The following is a 22,128-nucleotide window of genomic DNA, read 5'->3' as shown; positions in this document are numbered from 1 at the left end:
TTGTTTTGAAGTTGTTGCATGAATCTGACCGGAAGGTCTTGGGGTGCATTATGTGAGCAAGAGTTCTCCAGTTCCAAAGTAGTAGCTCACCACGATAACATTTTCCAGCAAGGACATTGGATGGCAATATGTTTGCCCCTCCAGTCACTTACTAAAAACCTTGACTTCAACAAACGGCTCTTACCCTCTCTTTCTTTGATTTGTTCCTCTGTGAAATGGATCCAACAAAGAAAGAAACACTTTGGCTGCAAATGCAGTCTTCTTCTGACATTTTGCTGTTCCAAAGGTCAGCCTCAGGATGGAGACAAAAAAAGGTTCAAAATACAAAAATATGGTGAGATTGGTGTCATTCACAACTAAATACATTTTTAGTGCCATTGTACAGAGTTTGCCAGTGAGGCGCTACTTTCTTTAAACAACAGAGTGCACGTCTCCCGCTCCGCCGCTGCCCCTCCCCTCCTCTCTCATATTCCCTCTTTGTCTGACTGCTCCTCACTGGAGGAAAACCATGACCTCAACCAACGGCTCATGCCCCCTCTTTCCTCTCCTTGATTTCTTCCCCTTCTCCTGCTGCTCCAGTGTCGGGCAGAGGCCTTTGAAGACCTATTCAGTGGCCGGTTAGGGAGCCTCAAACGCGAATCTCTCGTAAGTCACAATTATTGTGACTGTAATCTGTGCAACACGATGAGCCTTGGGGAATAACCAAGCAGTGGACTGTTAAATGCATATTTGTTCACACTACGCTGACCAAGTGCACAACAGTGCTTCAGTGAGTACACAGGCCTAGAAGGCGACAGGGTCCCTGGTTTGTCACCACTCGGGTGACTGCTGTTTCCCGTTCATGTGGCATCTATTTGCCATCTTCAGACACACGTCACCTGCGCAGGGGTACGCGGCGGGCTGATATCTCGCAGTCCCCAGTTTTTAAAAGAGTAGTAAGTGTAAAAGCAGGGTCCACCTGGTACCGCAGTATGTGTACACCTGTTCCAAATAACCAATATCATTGGGACACATTTATTTTCACCAACATACTCGGTTTAGGTACAGCCAGCCACGACACGCAGGATACATCTTTGAAGACACCTCTTCACTCCTGGGACGCGTCTGTTGTTTTTAATATACTGAATTGAGGGTGCAGCAAGGTACTGTGATGAGCTTGAAAGCAGACATTTTGTTATTTGAACAGGTTTGCTTTTATTTCCTTGTCTATGTGAGCACAGTGGAGAATACTGACATGTCAGGATATAAGCACTGCACTCTGGAATGCAAAGTGAATATTTTAATGTTTCACAGTAACGGCCCTGCTGTTAATGTGGAGTGCATTGGTAATATTTCATGTGTGAGGCGTTCTGCTCCTTATGAGATAAACAAGAGATTTACCCACGGTTTTCCTTATTTTACTAGTGTGCCGCGGCTCTGTGTTCACGGATGTGGTCTTATTAAACCACATCTTTTGAAACCATACTGCTTACCTTCTTCCAGCCCTGTAGTCATACTCTAAAACACTCCATGATTTCTCAATAAGAAGTGTAAAAGCGTTAACATAACTATGTTGTTCCTGCTTATATTTCCCATGCTTTACTAAATCTTCCATTCTCTGTGTGTGTTTGCTATTTGAAGGATGCTGTTATTTTTCATCCAAACCAGCATATTACTTTTGTCTCCCCTCCCTCATAACCTATTTCCCATTTTGTGGTTCTCCAGCGCCGTGAGGTCATACGAACGGCAGTAGTGCTATGCAAATATCATCACTCCACTGCACACAAAAAAACAAAAGTAAAAAACATTTTCAACACCAACAGCTCTAGCTTTTACAAATGTGAGACCTATTGCATTGCAAATGCTTGTTTCTCTTGTCTCTCGCTGCTTCCTGCTGCATGTCTGCTCTCACTACCTCCTCACGCTCTGTTGTTGACCTGTGAGTTCTTTCCTCCCCAGGTGCCCTTTGTTTGTGTGACTCCATCAATGGAACTGAAGGTTTATGGGAATCCAGACTTCACCACCTCCTCTGAGTCCATCCAGGCAGGCGTGAAGACCTATGCCCAGGTATGTGGCATGTGCCCACCTGGTGAGCAGTAACCAGGGCTCTGGAGTAATATAACTTTGCATTCTATCCTAATGGAGTCCACATACTTACTGCATATTCCATCCTCTGCTGCATGATTTTCAGATTTTACCAAAATAATTTCCCGCACAAATAGGATAAGTCACTAAAAGAATTATGACACATGGGTGCACTCTGCGGCTCTCCTTCCAGTTAGTACTACTGGATATCGCTCCAATAGTATCGTAGTGTACTAATATCGAGAGAATATCGGAATCAATAGTATTGTGGTGTACTAATTTCGAGAACAGAATATCGGCACCAATAGTATCGTGGTGTACTAATATCAAGAACTGAATATCGACATTAATATTATCGTGCTGTACTAATATCGAGAGCAGAGTATAGGCACCAATAGTATCGTGGTGTACTAATACCGAGAACAGAATATAGGCGTCAATAGTATCGTGGTGTACTAATATCAAGAACTGAATATCGACATTAATATTATCGTGCTGTACTAATATCGAGAGCAGAGTATAGGCACCAATAGTATCGTGGTGTACTAATATCGAGAGCAGAGTATAGGCACCAATAGTATCGTGGTGTACTAATATCGAGAGCAGAGTATAGGCACCAATAGTATCGTGGTGTACTAATACCGAGAACAGAATATAGGCGTCAATAGTATCGTGATGTACTAATATCGAGATCAGAATATAGGCACTGTTGGACTTGGCCCTAATAGTATCGTGGTGTACTAATACTGAGAACAGAATGTCAGCATCAATAGTATCGTGGTGTATAATATCGAGAGCAGAGTATAGGCACCAATAGCATCGTGGTGTACTAATATCGAAAGCAGAATATAGGCGTCAATAGTATCGTGGTGTACTAATATTAAGAACTGAATATCGACATTAATATTATCGTGCTGTACTAATATCGAGAGCAGAGTATAGGCACCAATAGTATCGTGGTGTACTAATATCGAGAGCAGAGTATAGGCACCAATAGTATCGTGGTGTACTAATATCGAGAGCAGAGTATAGGCACCAATAGTATCGTGGTGTACTAATACCGAGAACAGAATATAGGCGTCAATAGTATCGTGATGTACTAATATCGAGATCAGAATATAGGCACTAATAGTATCGTTGTGTACTAATATCGAGAACAGAATGTCAGCATCAATAGTATCGTGGTGTACTAATATCGAGAGCAGAATATCCACATCAATAGTATCGTGATGTACTAATATCGAGAGCAGAGTATAGGCACCAATAGCATTGTGGTGTACTAATATCGAAAGCAGAATATAGGCGTCAATAGTATCGTGGTGTACTAATACTGAGAACAGAATATAGGCGTCAATAGTATCGTGATGTACTAATATCAAGATCAGAATATAGGCACTAATAGTATCGTTGTGTACTAATATCTAGAACAGAATGTCAGCATCAATAGTATCGTGGTGTACTAATATCGAGAGCAGAGTATAGGCACCAATAGTTTCGTGGTGTATAATATCGAGAGCAGAATATCCACACCAATAGTATCGTGGTGTACTAATACCGAGAACAGAATATAGGCGTCAATAGTATCGTGGTGTACTAATATCGAGATCAGAATATAGGCACTAATAGTATCGTTGTGTACTAATATCGAGAACAGAATATAGGCACCAATAGTTTCGTGGTGTATAATATCGAGAGCAGAGTATAGGCACCAATAGTATCATGGTGTACTAATATCGAGAGCAGAATATCCACATCAATAGTATCGTGGTGTACTAATTTTTAGAACAGAATATCGGCACCAATAGTATCGTGGTGTACTAACTTCATGAACAGAATATCAGCATCAATAGTATCGTGATGTTCTATTTTCGAGAACAGAATATCGGCATCAATAGTGTTGTGGTGTACAAATATTAAAAAAAAGAATATCAGCATCAATAGAATCGTGGTGTACTAATTTCGAGAACAGAATTTCGGCATCAATAGTATCGTGGTGTACTAATTTTCAGAACAGAATATCAACATTGATAGTATCGTAGTGTACAAATATCCAGAAGATAATATCTACATCAATAGTATAGTGGTGTACTAATTTTTAGAACAGATATCGGCACCAATAGTATTGTGGTGTACTAATATCGAGAACAGAATATCGGCACCAATACTATTGTGGTGTACTAATCTCTAGAACAGAATATCGACATAAATAGTATCGCGGTGTACTAATTTCGAGAACAGAATATGGTTATCGATAGTATTGTGGTGTGAAAATATCGAAAACAGGATATCGGCACCAATAGTATAGTGGTGTACAAATATCGAGAACAGAATATTGGCATCAATAGTACTGTGGTGTAGTAATATCGAGAACAGAATATCTACATCAATAGTATTGTGGTATACTAATTTTTAGAACAGAATGTTGACATCAATAGTATCGTGGTGTACTAATACGGAGAACAGAATATCGGCAAAAATAATATTGTGGTGTACTAATATCGAGAACAGAGCATAGGCACCAATAGTATTGTGATGTACTAACTTCGAAAACAGAATATCTGCATCAATAGTATTGTGGTGTACTAATATGGAGAACAGAGTATCGGCATCAATAGTATCGTGGTGTACTAATATCAAGAACTGAATATCGACATTAATATTATCGTGCTGTACTAATATCGAGAGCAGAGTATAGGCACCAATAGTATCGTGGTGTACTAATACCGAGAACAGAATATAGGCGTCAATAGTATCGTGATGTACTAATATCGAGAGCAGAGTATAGGCACCAATAGAATCGTGGTGTACTAATTTCGGAACAGAATTTCGGCATCAATAGTATTGTGGTGTACAAATATTGAGCACAGAATATCGGCATCAATAGTATCGTGGTGTACTAATTTTCAGAACAGAATATCAACATTGATAGTATCGTAGTGTACAAATATCCAGAAGATAATATCTACATCAATAGTATAGTGGTGTACTAATTTTTAGAACAGATATCGGCACCAATAGTATTGTGGTGTACTAATATCGAGAACAGAATATCGGCACCAATACTATTGTGGTGTACTAATCTCTAGAACAGAATATCGACATAAATAGTATCGCGGTGTACTAATTTCGAGAACAGAATATGGTTATCGATAGTATCGTGGTGTGAAAATATCGAAAACAGGATATCGGCACCAATAGTATAGTGGTGTACAAATATCGAGAACAGAATATTGGCATCAATAGTACTGTGGTGTAGTAATATCGAGAACAGAATATCTACATCAATAGTATTGTGGTATACTAATTTTTAGAACAGAATGTTGACATCAATAGTATCGTGGTGTACTAATACGGAGAACAGAATATCGGCAAAAATAATATTGTGGTGTACTAATATCGAGAACAGAGCATAGGCACCAATAGTATTGTGATGTACTAACTTCGAAAACAGAATATCTGCATCAATAGAATTGTGGTGTACTAATATGGAGAACAGAGTATCGGCATCAATAGTATCGTGGTGTACTAATATCGAGAGCAGAGTATAGGCACCAATAGTATCGTGGTGTACTAATATCGAGAGCAGAGTATAGGCACCAATAGTATCGTGGTGTACTAATACCGAGAACAGAATATAGGCGTCAATAGTATCGTGATGTACTAATATCGAGAGCAGAGTATAGGCACCAATAGTATCGTGGTGTACTAATATCGAGAGCAGAGTATAAGCACCAATAGTATCGTGGTGTACTAATATCGAGATCAGAATATAGGCACTAATAGTATCGTTGTGTACTAATATCGAGAACAGAATATAGGTGTCAATAGTATCGTGGTGTACTAATATCGAGAACACAATATCTACATCAATAGTATCGTGATATACTTAGTTTTTAGAACAGAATGTCAGCATCAATAGTATCGTGGTGTACTAATATCGAGAACAGAGTATAAGCACCAATAATATCGTGGAGTACAAATATCCAGAAGAGAATATCGGCATCAGTAGTATCGTGGTGTACTAATTTTTAGAACAGATATCGGCACCAATAGTATCGCGGTGTACTAAGATCGAGAACAGAATATTAAGGGGCAGATGCATACAAGTCGTAGAGATGTACTAATTCTAACTCGACCTATCTACCTTGAAGATTATTTGTACTGCATAGGCAAATATATGTGAAGGTAGGTCTGGAAAACCTAGACTTTCTAACCTGCAGATATTTTCAATATTCTATGCCATCTATATCATTGAATCAATATCCCACGGCCGCTCCTAAACAAGGCATGCATTTGATTACATAGAGTGCGCATATATTCGGGTATTTTCTGCTAAGTGCCACATTTGTTTTCACGCAAATTATTTTACTCCGTGAGTTATACGGGACAGTGCTCCTGTGGTTCAATGTAAGAAATATATCATTTGATGAATAATATTTTTATTGGAATGTGATTAATGTGTATACAGAGTGTTCTTAAAACTTGTATTTTGGGGAACAATGGGACACCTTTTTTATTGATGTGAATGAATGTGATAAAATAGCCAGATAACAGTCGCAGAATGTGTTGCAGCATTTTCCTCTTCATGGCGCAGACTTTAGTCAAGGCAGCTCTGTACTGTGGTCAGGACTGCTGCTCTCTGTCATTAGTGAGGAAGAGAGCCGATGCCCAGAGAGAGGCAGGAGGGATTGTACGGAATGGCAACGCGGGCATCCTGGATGACGATAGCCCGTGGCATCTCTACAAGGGAATTGGTAGGAGGCCACAGCGGGCCTCAGATAAGTGCTGGGGCCACCTGTATAAGGTTATATCTGACTGTGTATGTGTGCATACATCGATAGTCTTATTAGACTGGCCGTTCGAGCGTCAGTGTGCTTATAGTTAGATCAGACTTTCCACAGGAAAGGGATTTTTGTTTCTTTAATAACTTGGCAGCGTTTGATGAATGTGCTAAAAACTTTCACCCCCAAAATATTCACCCACTTTCGCTCCTTCATAGAATGTTTTGGGCCACTCTGTCAAGCGGGACTGTGGGCCAGATGTACAAAGGATAGGAAGAGCGCTTTCCAAATAGCAATTTTATCTGAATCGCTATTTGGAAATTGATATTCCTTATATATGAAGATTTTTGCTTCATACTTTGCTATTCCTAGTGGATCGCAAATCGACCTACCTCATGAATATTAACAAGGTAGGTCACAGTTTGCGACCTATTAGGAATCTCAGCCATCACGGGGATGTTCTTGCTGAGGTCAGCAGACCACCATGTCTGTGATTGCCTTTGAATAAAGGGTTATGTTTTTTTGGTTGAAATGCAACCCACTTTCCTTAAAGGAAAATGGGATGCGTTTCAACAATAAAAAAATATGTTTGGTTTCATTTTTTAAGAGCAGGCAGTGGTCTGTGGGACTAATGCATCCCCCGTAGGGGCCCGTGTTGGACCTCATGGTCACAGGTTCAAATCTGGGTGGGTCCACTCAGCTTTTCATCCTTCTAAGGTCGATAAAATGAGTTACATTGAGCTGGGTAACAATAAACATATGTTATTCAGTGCCTTGATACCCTTAGGAGATAAGTGCGCTTTACAAATACTTTATATTATGTCTTAAAATAAATCTTCTCACAACAATCCCGAACAAGAAGTGGCCCCATGGGGTTCCTTTCTAATTTGCGAATGTCTCACCCCCTACTTTGAGTTGCCTAATTTCAATTTGGGCTTTGTACATTCCAAAAAGCATTTTTCTACGTGCTGACAGGCTGATTCTAGGAGTGTGCTTGTTTGTGATCGGAACATTTGGCCCCAAAGTGTTTTTTCCCGTGTTAATTTCCATAAGAAACTTTGCTCTCCAATACAGACAAAGCAACTGAACAGAATCACATCAAAGTTTTGCAACAATCACTGATGGCATACGAGTTGTGATCAGTGGTGTCATTGAACGTGTCATGAGTGCTTTTATATTTGAGGCCGTAAGCAGTGCATGGCAGGACATGAGTTATATTTAGTTCACAAAACTATAGCTGCTAAAGTTTAGCAGTTCTTCATTTTGTAAACTATATTTGTAAACTATAGCTGCTGAAGTTTAGCAGATCTTCATTTTGTAAACTATAGCTGCTGAAGATCAGCAGTTCTTCATTTTGTAAAGTATAGCTGCTGAAATTTAGCAGTTCTTCATTTTGTAAACTATAGCTGCTGAAATTTAGCAGTTCTTCATTTTGTAAACTATAGCTGCTGAAGTTTAGCAGTTCTTCATTTTGTAAACTATACCTGCTGACGTTTAGCAGTTCTTCATTTTGTAAACTATAGCTGCTAAAATTTAGCAGTTCTTCATTTTGTAAACTTTAGCTGCTGAAGTTTAGCAGTTCTTCATTTTGTAAACTATACCTGCTGACGTTTAGCAGTTCTTCATTTTGTAAACTATAGCTGCTAAAATTTAGCAGTTCTTCATTTTGTAAACTATAGCTGCTGAAGATCAGCAGTTCTTCATTTTGTAAACTATAGCTGCTGAAATTTAGCAGTTCTTCAATTTGTAAACTATAGCTGCTGAAGTTTAGCAGTTCTTCATTTTGTAAACTTTAGCTGCTGAAGTTTAGCAGTTCTTCATTTTGTAAACTATAGATGCTGACGTTTAGCAGTTCTTCATTTTGTAAACGTTAATTCTTATCTCATTTGAATACCTTCCTCTTAAGTCACTATAACCCTAGGCTTTGTCAGTGACTATGTATGTTGGTATGCCTACACATACATGCAAACTCAGGTTTAAACATTTTAAGCTAACAACACTGCTTTGCAATGAAATATATTTGCTAAATTAAAGTGTGCACCGCTGCTCTGGTGGAGTACAGCCCACCATATTGAAAGATCTTAAACCCTTCAGAGGACGCACTGAAGATTTGCTCTGCAGACACCATGTTCAATGCTTCAGCACTGCAGACATTTTTTATTTTTCAAAAACAAACTCCCAAAGCAATAGATTGTGGTTAAAAAAAATGAATCTCGCAGTTTTTCCCAGTGAGTGGGGTCAATAATCACATTTATTCTTCAGGAGCCCCAGGCTTTCACTGGTGGTTCCAGGCCGGAAGCAATGACTTTGGAACGTAGGGCAGGCACCTTGACGTCCAATGTCTACTGGATTCATGGTGTTTAACCCATTGGTCAATGTTTTCTGCTGACTGAGCCAGCTTAGACTCATCAAAACATGACAGTTCTCCCTACTCTAAATGTAGCGGGAGTCTGACAGACTCTGCAACGCTTCTGGGAGACTACCCAGCCCGCCCAGCTGTAAGTATCAGATGTGATGTTGAGAACCAGGCGTATAAGCAGGGGAGTACTCGATGTTTGCTGTCATTCATTCATCCCTTGTTTCTTGGAATGTTCCCTTGCAGGTGTCGGTGAGTGGTGCAGCCGACCATGCCCTGGTGCGTCTCCAACAGTGCTCGCTGACCCTGGGCACCGAGAAGAGCAGGATCCTGATTGCCCAAGATGTTCCGAAGATGTCTACTGTGCAGATCCTGGAGCCAGTGGAACTGGACAGCACCCACAGGCTCTTCCGTTTCACCTTCATGCATCGAGCCAGCACAGGCCCACCTGCCTGCACCGGGGTCCTGACCTGTGCGCTCTGCCTGGAGCCAGACCATGCCATTGTGAGTGTCTCTTCACCTGGGGGGGACAATGTGTGTTTTAGGCAGGCTGTGGGGTGCCCTAGGTGAGCTTTAAGGGATTTCTGTTCTTGGATGTAGTCCGATGTTGTCACTGTCCGTGGCATACTTCATAACTTCACATCTGTCTTTTCATTTATAGAATTGCTCGGACAACAAACTTATTAAAGCATCTTTAGACCTGTCAATCACCAGCCAGAGCCCTTTTAGTCTTGGTCAAGGTAAGTTTACTTTCAGTTCTTGAGTGTTGGTGGAATCTGGGGTGAGTGAAATGCCTTGGTGTGGGCGTATTGTGTGCCCAGGATGTCTCTCCTTTGAATATGTCTGGTTTGTGGAAAGTTCTTGGTCCAGATGGGCAATGTGATTGGGTATGTATTGTCTTCCTCAGTTCAGAAATGTATCATATCACGCTAAGGTGTTCTGTGTTTTTGTATGTACATGTATGCGTGTATTACATGCTTCCAGAGCGCAGTGTGAGGCGGTGGGTACCACTTCCCTGTGTGTGTGGTTATAACTGTAGGGGTGGTACTCCAAAGGTAACCCTCCTACAGCAGGCAGTTATAACACCTTTGATTCATTCAAGTGTTAAGATCAAAAACAAGTCTCAGATGTGCACAGCTCGGTGTCCAGTTGTCTCTTTACCTTCGCCTTCTATGCGTGGTGGCAACACTTTGTAAAGCATTCTAAGAAGTCTGCTCATGGCATGACCGTGAACTCATTACAAAGCTTATGACATCAACTAAGACATTTATGTATGCACAGTCCTGAAGTTCACAAACGTCATACTACAACAATAAGGGAGTGTGTATTGCATTTGTGTGTACTGCCTGATTGTTAGTTTACTGTGTCACTTAAGGTGATTTGTCATTGTCTTCAATATTGTATCATCTCGCCCTGAAGGTGCATGGCACAATATTTACTTCTTGGCAGGAAGACTGTTGACTCAGTCCATTCTTAGGTCCTGGACCAACAGGAAAGGGAACCCACATATTTTTTTAGAAAAGTTTAAAAGTAAAATGTATTGGAAAAAATATGCATTTACATTGGGAAGTCACACAAAGGATATTCATTATGCATATAAATATAAATGTTAAAGGTAAAAATTGAAAAAAGTAAGATAAAAAGAAAAGAGAGGAAGAGTGAGATTAAAGAGAGGAAACACAATATTTAGATACCATCATGAAAAAGCCAATAATTAATTAACATTAATGCAAAGATCTATGAGTTCACAATGACACTATCAATGATAAAAAATAAATTAATGGATGTTGAGGGACCTCTTCAATTTGAGGGTTATGGAAATATGACTTAGGAGCAGAACAATCTAAGAAATTTGTTATGGCTAACCACAAGAGATCTCTTTTAATGCCAAGAGAAACTGGGTGAACCTATGCTCTATCTAATCTGTGATTATAACAGACTCCATACCACCAGGTCTGAAAAGATATCTTAGAAGCATCCTTCCATGCTTTTGTAATCTGCTGAAAGGCAACTGCAAGAAGTAAATCAATAATGTTGACAACTTTAGACTGAGTTTCTCAATCTTCTGAAACACTATCTAGAAAAAAAATAATAAAAGTAAACGGAATGTGCCTGCGAAAAATAATATTGATCTGTTGCCAAATTTGTGACCGAAATGTATAAATATGTGGGCATTCAAATAGCATATATTTAAGATCTTCTGGAGCAGCGGAACATGACCAGCATATAAATGGGATAGTACGGTCTATCTTATGCAATGTAGAAGGAGGAATCAAGAGCCTATTGTAGATGAAAAATAAGGTTTGGGTGGCATTAGCCACTCTAGAAGATTTCCTTATTTAATTCCAAATGTTATTCCAAATCGAAATCGAAAATGTAGGGTTCGATTCACAAAAGGAATCTGAGACCAAAGTCTAACTTTACAACTTTTGGTATTCAGAGGTCATTTACGAGTCGTATCTCTACGTCCGCAGTCAGGCCGGAATCTACGTCTCAAGTCGTACTCTCCGCACCCAGGCCGGAACCACTGGCTCGGACCGGATGAAATGTAATCAATGAGTCGTAATGCAATTTTTACAAAAAGGAATGTTAGAAACATGAGATAAATGGTGGAGGAGGTCACGAAAAACAGTTTAGGCAGGGAAAATTGTGTGGCAAGACACTACATCACATCCCAGAAAAGTTTGCTCCTTTGCATCATGGTACATGCAGTCCACAATTTGCGCTCCCCTCAGTGTTGACTGCAGTGTTACACCAATGTTTGACCTCTGCTACCATTTTTCTAACATTCCTAATGTTAATTTTTGTAAAATTGCATTCCGGCCCATTGATTACACTTCATCTGGCCCGAGCTGGAGACGCTAGCCGGGTGCAAAGAGTACGGCTTCTTTAGCCGGAGAGTACGGCTTCTTTAGCCGGAGAGTACGGCTTCTTTAGCCCGAGAGTACGGCTTCTTTAGCCGGAGAGTACAGCTTCAGCCGGAGAGTACGGCTTCAGGCAGAGAGTACGGCTTTAGCCGGAGAGTACGGCTTTTGTCTCAGATTGCCTTTGCGAATCGGGCCCATAGTCTGTAAACCAGTTTCCCAAAAATGCTCCACCTCTGTTTTATCTCTACTTTTTAGAGGAGCTACTACATGTTTGAGATGCGGAAGGGGATGTATACAAGATCTTGCTTATACTGGATATTGGGGAAGAAGGAGTAGAAATATGAAGAAGATTATTGTATGAGGATTGAATTACAGAAAGAAAGGACATGTATTTGGCTTGATGTGAAAGTAGAAGGGAAAAATGAGATTGAGCTACCCCAAACGGAATACAGGCATCATTCTGAAAAAGCTTATAAACCCATTTGAGGCGCTTGGCATACTAATCCTTCCCAAAAATGGGTTTATTATGTAACCTAACAAAAGTATTATGCCAAATTGTTGACTGTAAAAAAAACATTCTTTAGGATTTCTATAGGAGATAAACACAGGTTGAAATACCTTGCAGGTATTCTTAAATATCGGAAGAGATAGTGATGAAGGCCTAGACGAAAAAGACAAACATTCCATAAACGACAAAGGATAAAAAAGGACTTTTCAAGATCAGTCTATAATGGAGATTGTACAGAATCTTCCTCCTGAAACAGAAAAAGTTTGTTTAATTAAAATGGTATGCATGGAAACACGGACAATTAACCCCCACCCCATATGTTTTGGTCTTTTAAGTTTTTGGAGAGACAGCGGAGGTTTGTTGTTATACCATAAGAATTTAGATAGGATAGAGTACAATTTTTTTAATTGGGAATGAGGAACATTCACTGGCATATTTGAAAGCTAAAATAATATTATGGGAACTAACATCATTTTTATAGTATCCAAATGACCCCACCAAGTTAAAAATAAAGGACTCCAGCGAGATGAAAATTAACTTAATACAGCAAGCAATGTTTTAAAATGTAAAGATATAGTATTTTTAACGGAATCCGTGAACCTTCATAAGAACATAAGAATCAGTGAACAACAATCCAAGATATTTTATTTGATCTGAATTCAAGTAAAAAGAAACAAAATCCACAAGAAAGATAGGGGAAGATTTTGGCTTTTGTCAGCATTTAACTTATAACCTGAAATAGATGCAAAGTCCACCCCGAAGAGAAAAGCTGGTAGAGATGTTTGTGGATGAAAAAAAGAAGTGAAATATCATCAGCGAAGACCGAGAGTTAACTGCTGATCACCAAAAACAAAACCCGCGCTGTCTGGATTTGAACACATTTTTATTAAGAAAGGTTTTAAAGGCAGAATAAATAATAGAGGAGAACACCTCTGTGGGGGGGAAATGGACACATAAGACTATTGTCTAAAATAGAGGATTTAGGGGAAGAATCCAACAAAGAAACATAGTTAATAAGTTTAGGAAAAAAAACAGGAAAGTGCAGGCAAAATAAAAGGCCAACTGACTCTATCAAATGTCTTTACTGCATTCTAAGACACCACTGCTAAAGGGAATGTATAGGATTTACACTTACTAAGAACATTAAAAAATAATCTAGTATTGTCGGTACGATGCCTACCTTTAATGAAACCACATTGTTCTTTCCCAATTAGCTGAGGTAAGAAAGTATCTAAGCGGAGAGCTAGGATTTTTGCACATCTAAATTAATTAAGGGAATCGGATGATCATTTTGGCATCATGTATCATTCTTGTTGTCTTTGGGGAAGAACCACCAGATGACTGAGTGGCTATAAATTAAAGAAACAGTTGGTGTAACTTTGGTATGAGAAGTTTGGAAAAACAGGAATACATTTCTATAGTGAAACCATCAGGCTCCGGAACTTTACCGCGTTCAATAGAACAAATCGCATTAAAAATATCTTGAATTTGAATATCAGTGTCCAATGAGGAAAAATCTACGTTCAAATTGGAAGGAGGAGAAATAGATGATAAATATTTAAGAGAATCTTGGTAGGTAGATTCAGATTCCAGGATATAAAGGGTCTGAAAAAATGGAGTAAATTCCAAAAGTATATTTTCATTTTTATGAATAGTACTATTGGTAGAGGTTAAAAGAGAATCAATTTTAGTACTTCCTTTTTTAATCTTATGATCATTCCCAATATGTTTTCCTGCCTTATTCTGACTGCAATAAGTAATTTCTGTTGAAAGCTTATTAAATGTAAATTTAGCATTGACTAATTCATTGAGATCAGTTTTAGATTTGGTATTATAAAAGAAGTGTTCAAATTGTTTAATACGGGAGTTGGAGTTATTTTAAATTAATTGAAGATATATTCTGTTTCTGGGCTACAAAAGAAATAATGAAATCTCCAGAAGCAGCTTTTAAAGTATCCCAAATAGTTTGAGGGGAAATGCCAGGAGTTTTATTCTCCAGAAAAAATGTGTTGGCAAATTGTTTAAAATCTTGTGTAAAATTGGGGTCCAAAAAAAGGGAGTTATTAAACCTCCAACCTCTAGTGACAGAAGTGAATGGAAGGAGAACTAAACCCATAGTGACTGGGCATGGTCTGAGATTAATATGGATCCTATATCTTAGTGTATGAGATGCTGAGCAAGTGCTCTAGATATAAACAAATAGTCTATTCGGGATTGAGAAAAATGAGCAGGAGAAAAGAAAGTATACTCTTGAAGAGTCGGGTTGAATAACCTTCAAGCATCAACAAGAGATCTTTGAAATATTGTAGATTTAAACAGAGAATTCACATGTGAAGGAATACATTGAGCTTTAGAGCGTTTGTCTGTAATAGGGTCAAAACAGTGTTACAATTGCCACCTACTAATAAATAATAATCATTATAAATCCTCAATTTGGACAACTCTTGAGTCAAAAAGGACTTATCTGGATTAGCAGATACATATCGGTTGAAAATGGTTAAGGGGATTTTATCAACAAATAAGAAAACTGAAACACATCTACCTTCATCATCAGTATCCTGGGCGATGACTTGTAGTTTGCGGTGCTTATGACATAAAATAGCAACCCCATTACGTTTCCCTGTACCAGGAGATGCAAACATTTGACCAACTCATTGTCTTTTTGTAACAAAACAATGTCAACCTTTAAGCTAGAAACATTTGATAAAACCCTTTGACGTTTTATCGGGGAGCCTAAACCTTTAAGGTTCCATGAAATGAATTTTAAAACCATCTACAATACATCAGTAGGTTCAAAATGTTAACACAAGCAATAATAACTTTTAAAATGCAAAAACAGCATAGGTATAATAACAAAAAACTATGAAAATGTAACAACATAGAAAAATCGATAGTACACGAAAAAGAAAATGGAATTGTAGAAAAAGGAAGAAAGAATAAAATTAATGGGAAAAAGAATAGAATAAAAAGGATAGAAAAAAGACATAAAATAGGAATGAAAAATTAAAATATTGATAAAGGAGTTCTGAGAAAAAAAAGACAGGTGAAAAGAGATAGCAGGATAAGAAGAGGAGTAAGAAAGAAAAAGACAAAAGCCATAAATAAAAGTAGAAAAATCAAGACCAAAAACATAACAAAAGTCGAGGGTGGTGAGGCCACATAAGGGAAAAACGCAACTAACCGGAGACCTCAGGGCAGAAACGGGAGTGAGGAAACACACCATCCAGATGGACGAGGAGGCACATTGAGTAACTTATACAAAATTCATCACAACATAATACACATTGAAAGCAACAAGCGATATACTTAAAATTATATACAGTATGTCTAGTGTTCCATGTGTTCCTGTATGCAACGGTCCAGAAAACATTATAGCAGATAAGGGTCCTCGTAGGTTGTAGTTTTATTTTATAAGTAATATTGAAAAAGGAAGGATGCATAAGACCAAATATGACATTAATACAATGAAGCGCTGGTCTCTTGTCCAAAAACGTATTCCCTCGATCTGCCGTTGCTTTAGTGTAATCTTGTGAAAAGAAAAGAGTGTAACCTTGCCAAGAAATATTTCCTCTGCCTTTGACTGCTTGCCGTACTTTCAACAAAACAGTATATTCTAAAAAAATACAGAATAACTCCTCTTAGCTTATCAGGTAAAGACGCAGTTTGTGGAATATGACCTAAACGATAAGCTCTTTGAATATTTAATGCTGGCGTATCAGGAGGCCCAAGAATCTTGAAAGGAAAGATTTTTAAAAAGTGAGGCGATCAGAGACTTCAAGTCCTTCTGTTAATCTGTAAATATGCAGGTTATTGCCCCTGCTATGATTTTCAAGATTCTCATCCTGTTTCTGAAGCTGTGATATTTGCAATAGCATGGAAGGACCTTGACTCACAACAGATTGAAAAGAGTCCCGTCTACTTATTTGAGTGACTTTGCTCTCCATAGTAGACCATTTATCGTCCAAATTTTGACAACATATTTTAGTTTCTTCCATGTTTTGTCTGAGTGCTCGTATTTCTTCAAGAATTCATTCGATGGATGTTAGTGGAGGAGATATATCTGGTGAAGGTGGGCTTTTTTTTAACCGGTTTTCCTGATGAAAGCGTCAAAGTAACAGCTAGTTTAGTTGTACTTTTAGAGGTAGGAAGTGGAATATTTGAGGATGTTGCTTTTTTTGAAGTCTCTTCAAGGACACTAAAGAACTATAATTCACCACAGACGGAGGAGCAGAAGAGGTGTTAACAGCACAGCAAACGGGGTTGTCTTCCCCATGCACTAAAGAGCCAAAGAAATAGCAAGCTCTACATACTGGAGAGATGTGCCTTAAAACATTGTATTATAGAAAAGTATTTCTTTTGTCTCTTCAATAAAATAATTTTCAAAAGAAAATTACTGTAAGAAACATAGATGTGTTAACAAATGAAGGCAGAATGACCTCCAGGGTCCTACGAGGGAACAGGACCCATTAGAAATGTCCTTGAGAGGAAAATAAACACAAGAATCCATAAAATGAAGATTCTAATGTTTCTACCTAATGACGAGTTTCCAATGTGAGCAGCAGTGGGAAGAACGCACACAAAACACTGCTGCAAGCAAAAATGTTGAAGACTGCTGATAAAACACCTCCACCACTTAGTAGAGGCAGAATACATTGCTGCTGTGAAAACAAAGTGGCGGGCGCGAGTCCTGTGAGAAAACGCGCCAGCAAATAAAAGAAAAAATGCTGCTCATAGCTTGTGCAGCAATTAAATTCAGCAGCCATATATGAAAGCAGACTCTGTCATGGATGCCAAGTAGAGTGGTGCTGGATGAAAATGTCTGGTCTAAGGGGCTTGACTCTCCCAAACCACTGCCGAGCTTCACTGGAAGGCAGCCATTTCTGTCCACACCAAGCCACGCCCCCCGGAAACCCACGAATTTAAAAGGTCAAGCTCTTTACCTCATTTTTTTGCTTCCTGTTCAGGACTAGCTCTCCCTAATCCTAGACTGATCACTTCCCCGTATGAGCCTGCTTCAAGATGCCTCGGAAAAACCACCAGACTCAAAAGGTGCTGCCATTCCCTCTCTTGCCTGGTGCACGGGAGACGCTCCTCAATCCTTTATTGCATGTGTATCGCGATATGAAGAAGGCATCAGAGGACGCTGATGCACTGGAGATGCTCCGTACTCTTTTATTGCATGTGTATCGAGATATGAAGAAGGCATCAGAGGACGCTGATGCACTGGAGATGCTCCGTACTCTTTTATCGCAGGTGTATCGAGATATGAAGAAGGCGTCAGAGGACGCTGATGCACTGGAGATGCTCCGTACTCTTTTATCGCAGGTGATCCGAGATATGAAGAAGGCATCAGAGGACGCTGATGCACTGGAGATGCTCCGCACTCTTTTATCGCAGGTGTATCGCGATATGAAGAAGGCATCAGAGGACGCTGATGCACTGGAGATGCTCCGTACTCTTTTATCGCAGGTGATCGAGATATGAAGAAGGCATCAGAGGACGCTGATGCACTGGAGATGCTCCGTACTCTTTTATCGCATGTGTACCGAGATATGAAGAAGGCATCAGAGGACGCTGATGCACTGGAGATGCTCCGTACTCTTTTATCGCAGGTGTATCGAGATATGAAGAAGGCATCAGAGGACGCTGATGCACTGGAGATGCTCCGTACTCTTTTATCGCAGGTGTACCGAGATATGAAGAAGGCATCAGAGGACGCTGATGCACTGGAGATGCTCCGCACTCTTTTATCGCAGGTGTATCGCGATATGAAGGAGGCGTCAGAGGACGCTGATGCACTGGAGATGCTCCGTACTCTTTTATCGCAGGTGTACCGAGATGTGAAGAAGGCATCAGAGGACGCTGATGCACTGGAGATGCTCCGTACTCTTTTATCGCAGGTGTATCGAGATATGAAAAAGGCATCAGAGGACGCTGATGCACTGGAGATGCTCCGTACTCTTTTATCGCAGGTGTACTGAGATATGAAGAAGGCATCAGAGGACGCTGATGCACTGGAGATGCTCCGTACTCTTTTATCGCAGGTGATCGAGATATGAAGAAGGCATCAGAGGACGCTGATGCACTGGAGATGCTCCGTACTCTTTTATCGCAGGTGTATCGCGATATGAAGGAGGCATCAGAGGACGCTGATGCACTGGAGATGCTCCGTACTCTTTTATCGCAGGTGATCCGAGATATGAAGAAGGCATCAGAGGACGCTGATGCACTGGAGATGCTCCGTACTCTTTTATCGCAGGTGATCCGAGATATGAAGAAGGCATCAGAGGACGCTGGTGCACGGGAGATGCTCCGTACTCTTTTATCGCAGGTGTATCGCGATATGAAGGAGGCGTCAGAGGACACTGATGCACTGGAGATGCTCCGTACTCTTTTATCGCAGGTGTATCGCGATATGAAGGAGGCGTCAGAGGACACTGATGCACTGGAGATGCTCCGTACTCTTTTATCGCAGGTGTATCGAGATATGAAGAAGGCATCAGAGGACGCTGATGCACTGGAGATGCTCCGTACTCTTTTATCGCCGGTGTATCACGATATGAAGAAGGCATCAGAGGACGCTGATGCACTGGAGATGCTCCGTACTCTTTTATCGCAGGTGATCCGAGATATGAAGAAGGCATCAGAGGACGCTGGTGCACGGGAGATGCTCCGTACTCTTTTATCGCAGGTGTATCGCGATATGAAGGAGGCGTCAGAGGACACTGATGCACTGGAGATGCTCCGTACTCTTTTATCGCAGGTGTATCGAGATATGAAGAAGGCATCAGAGGACGCTGATGCACTGGAGATGCTCCGTACTCTTTTATCGCAGGTGTATCGCGATATGAAGGAGGCGTCAGAGGACGCTGATGCACTGGAGATGCTCCGTACTCTTTTATCGCAGGTGTACCGAGATATGAAGAAGGCATCAGAGGACGCTGATGCACTGGAGATGCTCCGTACTCTTTTATCGCAGGTGTATCGCGATATGAAGAAGGCGTCAGAGGACACTGATGCACTGGAGATGCTCCGTACTCTTTTATCGCAGGTGATCCGAGATATGAAGAAGGCATCAGAGGACGCTGATGCACTGGAGATGCTCCGTACTCTTTTATCGCAGGTGTATCGAGATATGAAGAAGGCATCAGAGGACACTGATGCACTGGAGATGCTCCGTACTCTTTTATCGCAGGTGTATCGAGATATGAAGAAGGCATCAGAGGACGCTGATGCACTGGAGATGCTCCATACTCTTTTATTGCAGGTGTATCGAGATATGAAGAAGGCATCAGAGGACGCTGATGCACTGGAGATGCTCCGTACTCTTTTATCGCCGGTGTATCGAGATATGAAGAAGGCATCAGAGGACGCTGATGCACTGGAGATGCTCCATACTCTTTTATTGCAGGTGTATCGAGATATGAAGAAGGCATCAGAGGACGCTGATGCACTGGAGATGCTCCGTACTCTTTTATCGCAGGTGATCCGAGATATGAAGAAGGCATCAGAGGACGCTGATGCACTGGAGATGCTCCGTACTCTTTTATCGCAGGTGTATCGCGATATGAAGGAGGCGTCAGAGGACACTGATGCACTGGAGATGCTCCGTACTCTTTTATCGCAGGTGTATCGCGATATGAAGAAGGCATCAGAGGACGCTGATGCACTGGAGATGCTCCGTACTCTTTTATCGCAGGTGTATCGCGATATGAAGAAGGCATCAGAGGACGCTGATGCACTGGAGATGCTCCGTACTCTTTTATCGCAGGTGTATCGAGATATGAAGAAGGCATCAGAGGACGCTGATGCACTGGAGATGCTCCTTACTCTTTTATCGCAGGTGATCCGAGATATGAAGAAGGCATCAGAGGACGCTGGTGCACGGGAGATGCTCCGTACTCTTTTATCGCAGGTGTATCGCGATATGAAGGAGGCGTCAGAGGACACTGATGCACTGGAGATGCTCCGTACTCTTTTATCGCAGGTGATCCGAGATATGAAGAAGGCATCAGAGGACGCTGATGCACTGGAGATGCTCCGTACTCTTTTATCGCAGGTGTATCGCGATATGAAGAAGGCATCAGAGGACACTGATGCACTGGAGATGCTCCGTACTCTTTTATCGCAGGTGTATCGAGATATGAAGAAGGCATCAGAGGACGCTGATGCACTGGAGATGCTCCGTACTCTTTTATCGCAGGTGTATCAAGATGTCAAGAAGGCATCAGAGGACGCTGATGCACTGGAGATGCTCCGTACTCTTTTATCGCAGGTGTATCGCGATATGAAGGAGGCGTCAGAGGACGCTGATGCACTGGAGATGCTCCGTACTCTTTTATCGCAGGTGTATCGAGATGTCAAGAAGGTATCCTACCTCCTATCTTCTCATTACACAGTTGAGAGCCATAGTTTGCCATGTTCAGATTCCTCTAAAAAGAGAGACTCCGGGCTCGGAACCGCAAGCAGAGATTGTTCAAGTCCTCCTTCGCTCACCTTTACAATCATTAAGCAGGTGCTTGGCGAGGCCGTGTCAGGTGTCTGGATGCCTGTAACCTCTGAAGATGTTTCTTCACTCGAACTAAGATCTTTCAATCTTTTTCAACCTTTCTGCTGCGGTGATGAAGTTATAGCATAGTAAGACGCTTCTGATGATGTTACATTGTTTAGGTCAAGCAGCAATGCATGAGTGCTCACAGTGGCTCCCGGCCCGTGTGCTTACTCTGCCCTCATCTCGTGTCCCTTCTTTCTGACATCTGTGGAGTGGGTATTAGAAGTTTTCCAAAGTATTACTTCTGGCTCACCGGATGATATTTACCTCTTATCAATTCTTCAATGGTTCTCTCCTGCCATTGTCGCTTCATGTGGAGTTTCTTCATCTTTCTGGACGTCTCTGAACAGTGAAAGCTGGAGTTTTTATGCCTTCGCTTACGAAGGACACCTGTGGCAGCCTGGCCTTGACCAACTGTCACACAACTACCATACCCCCCGAAAGACTTGTGGTTAGATGATTGTCGATGTAATTAAAAGAATTTTATATCTAAATTTTCTATTCAGGATTCATTCTCCCAGGCCGGAAGTGACCCGGCTGTGGCATTGGCTGTGGATGTGCCAAGGACGCACCAGGCGTGGTCTTGGCCATGTCCGTTGTGCTCTACACTGTGGCCAATGCATCTTGAAATCGAGGAGTGGGAAGGTCGGAAGACCCAGAACAGCTGCAGCCTGCCTTTATTCCTTTCCCCTCCTTTTGTGTCTCTTAAATGAGGACCTCCCGGGCATCCCTCACTGGGTGAGAAACACTTTACTGAGCAGCGGTAAAACCCATCTCTGGCAGATGCCCATTAGGCCTTCCTCCTTAGGATGGCCGCAGTCCCACAGCTGCAGTCACTGCGCGTGCGCCTAAAGCGCTGCACTGTGATTGGTCACTCCAATAGGGTCTCAACACCACTTTCTTGTTCCTTCCTTACTTCTTCTTTGCTATCTTGTGCTGCACCCTCTGTGCCACTTCGGAGAGACAGTGTGTCTTCTGGGAGGGGCTTCCCTTACTTAAAG

At 41.1% G+C, this 22,128-nt stretch overlaps 1 protein-coding gene across 1 annotated transcript in view; it reads left to right on the top strand.

The window, feature by feature from the left end:
• ENG (endoglin) overlaps positions 1–22,128 on the top strand; it is a 379,947-nt gene that overhangs the window by 279,457 nt on the left and 78,362 nt on the right. Inside the window, exons 11-13 of the mRNA XM_085614141.1 lie at positions 1,939–2,046; positions 9,448–9,705; positions 9,863–9,941. Of these exons, the coding sequence (XP_085470267.1) occupies positions 1,939–2,046; positions 9,448–9,705; positions 9,863–9,941 (445 nt within the window). The remainder of the gene's footprint in view (positions 1–1,938; positions 2,047–9,447; positions 9,706–9,862; positions 9,942–22,128) is intronic.

The sequence above is a fragment of the Triturus cristatus genome, chromosome 1_2 (assembly GCF_964204655.1).
Source record: "Triturus cristatus chromosome 1_2, aTriCri1.1, whole genome shotgun sequence".
Taxonomy (NCBI): Eukaryota; Metazoa; Chordata; class Amphibia; order Caudata; family Salamandridae; genus Triturus; species Triturus cristatus.
The sequence above is the reverse complement of the archived record's forward strand: the minus strand, read 5'-3'. Positions and strand labels throughout refer to the sequence as shown.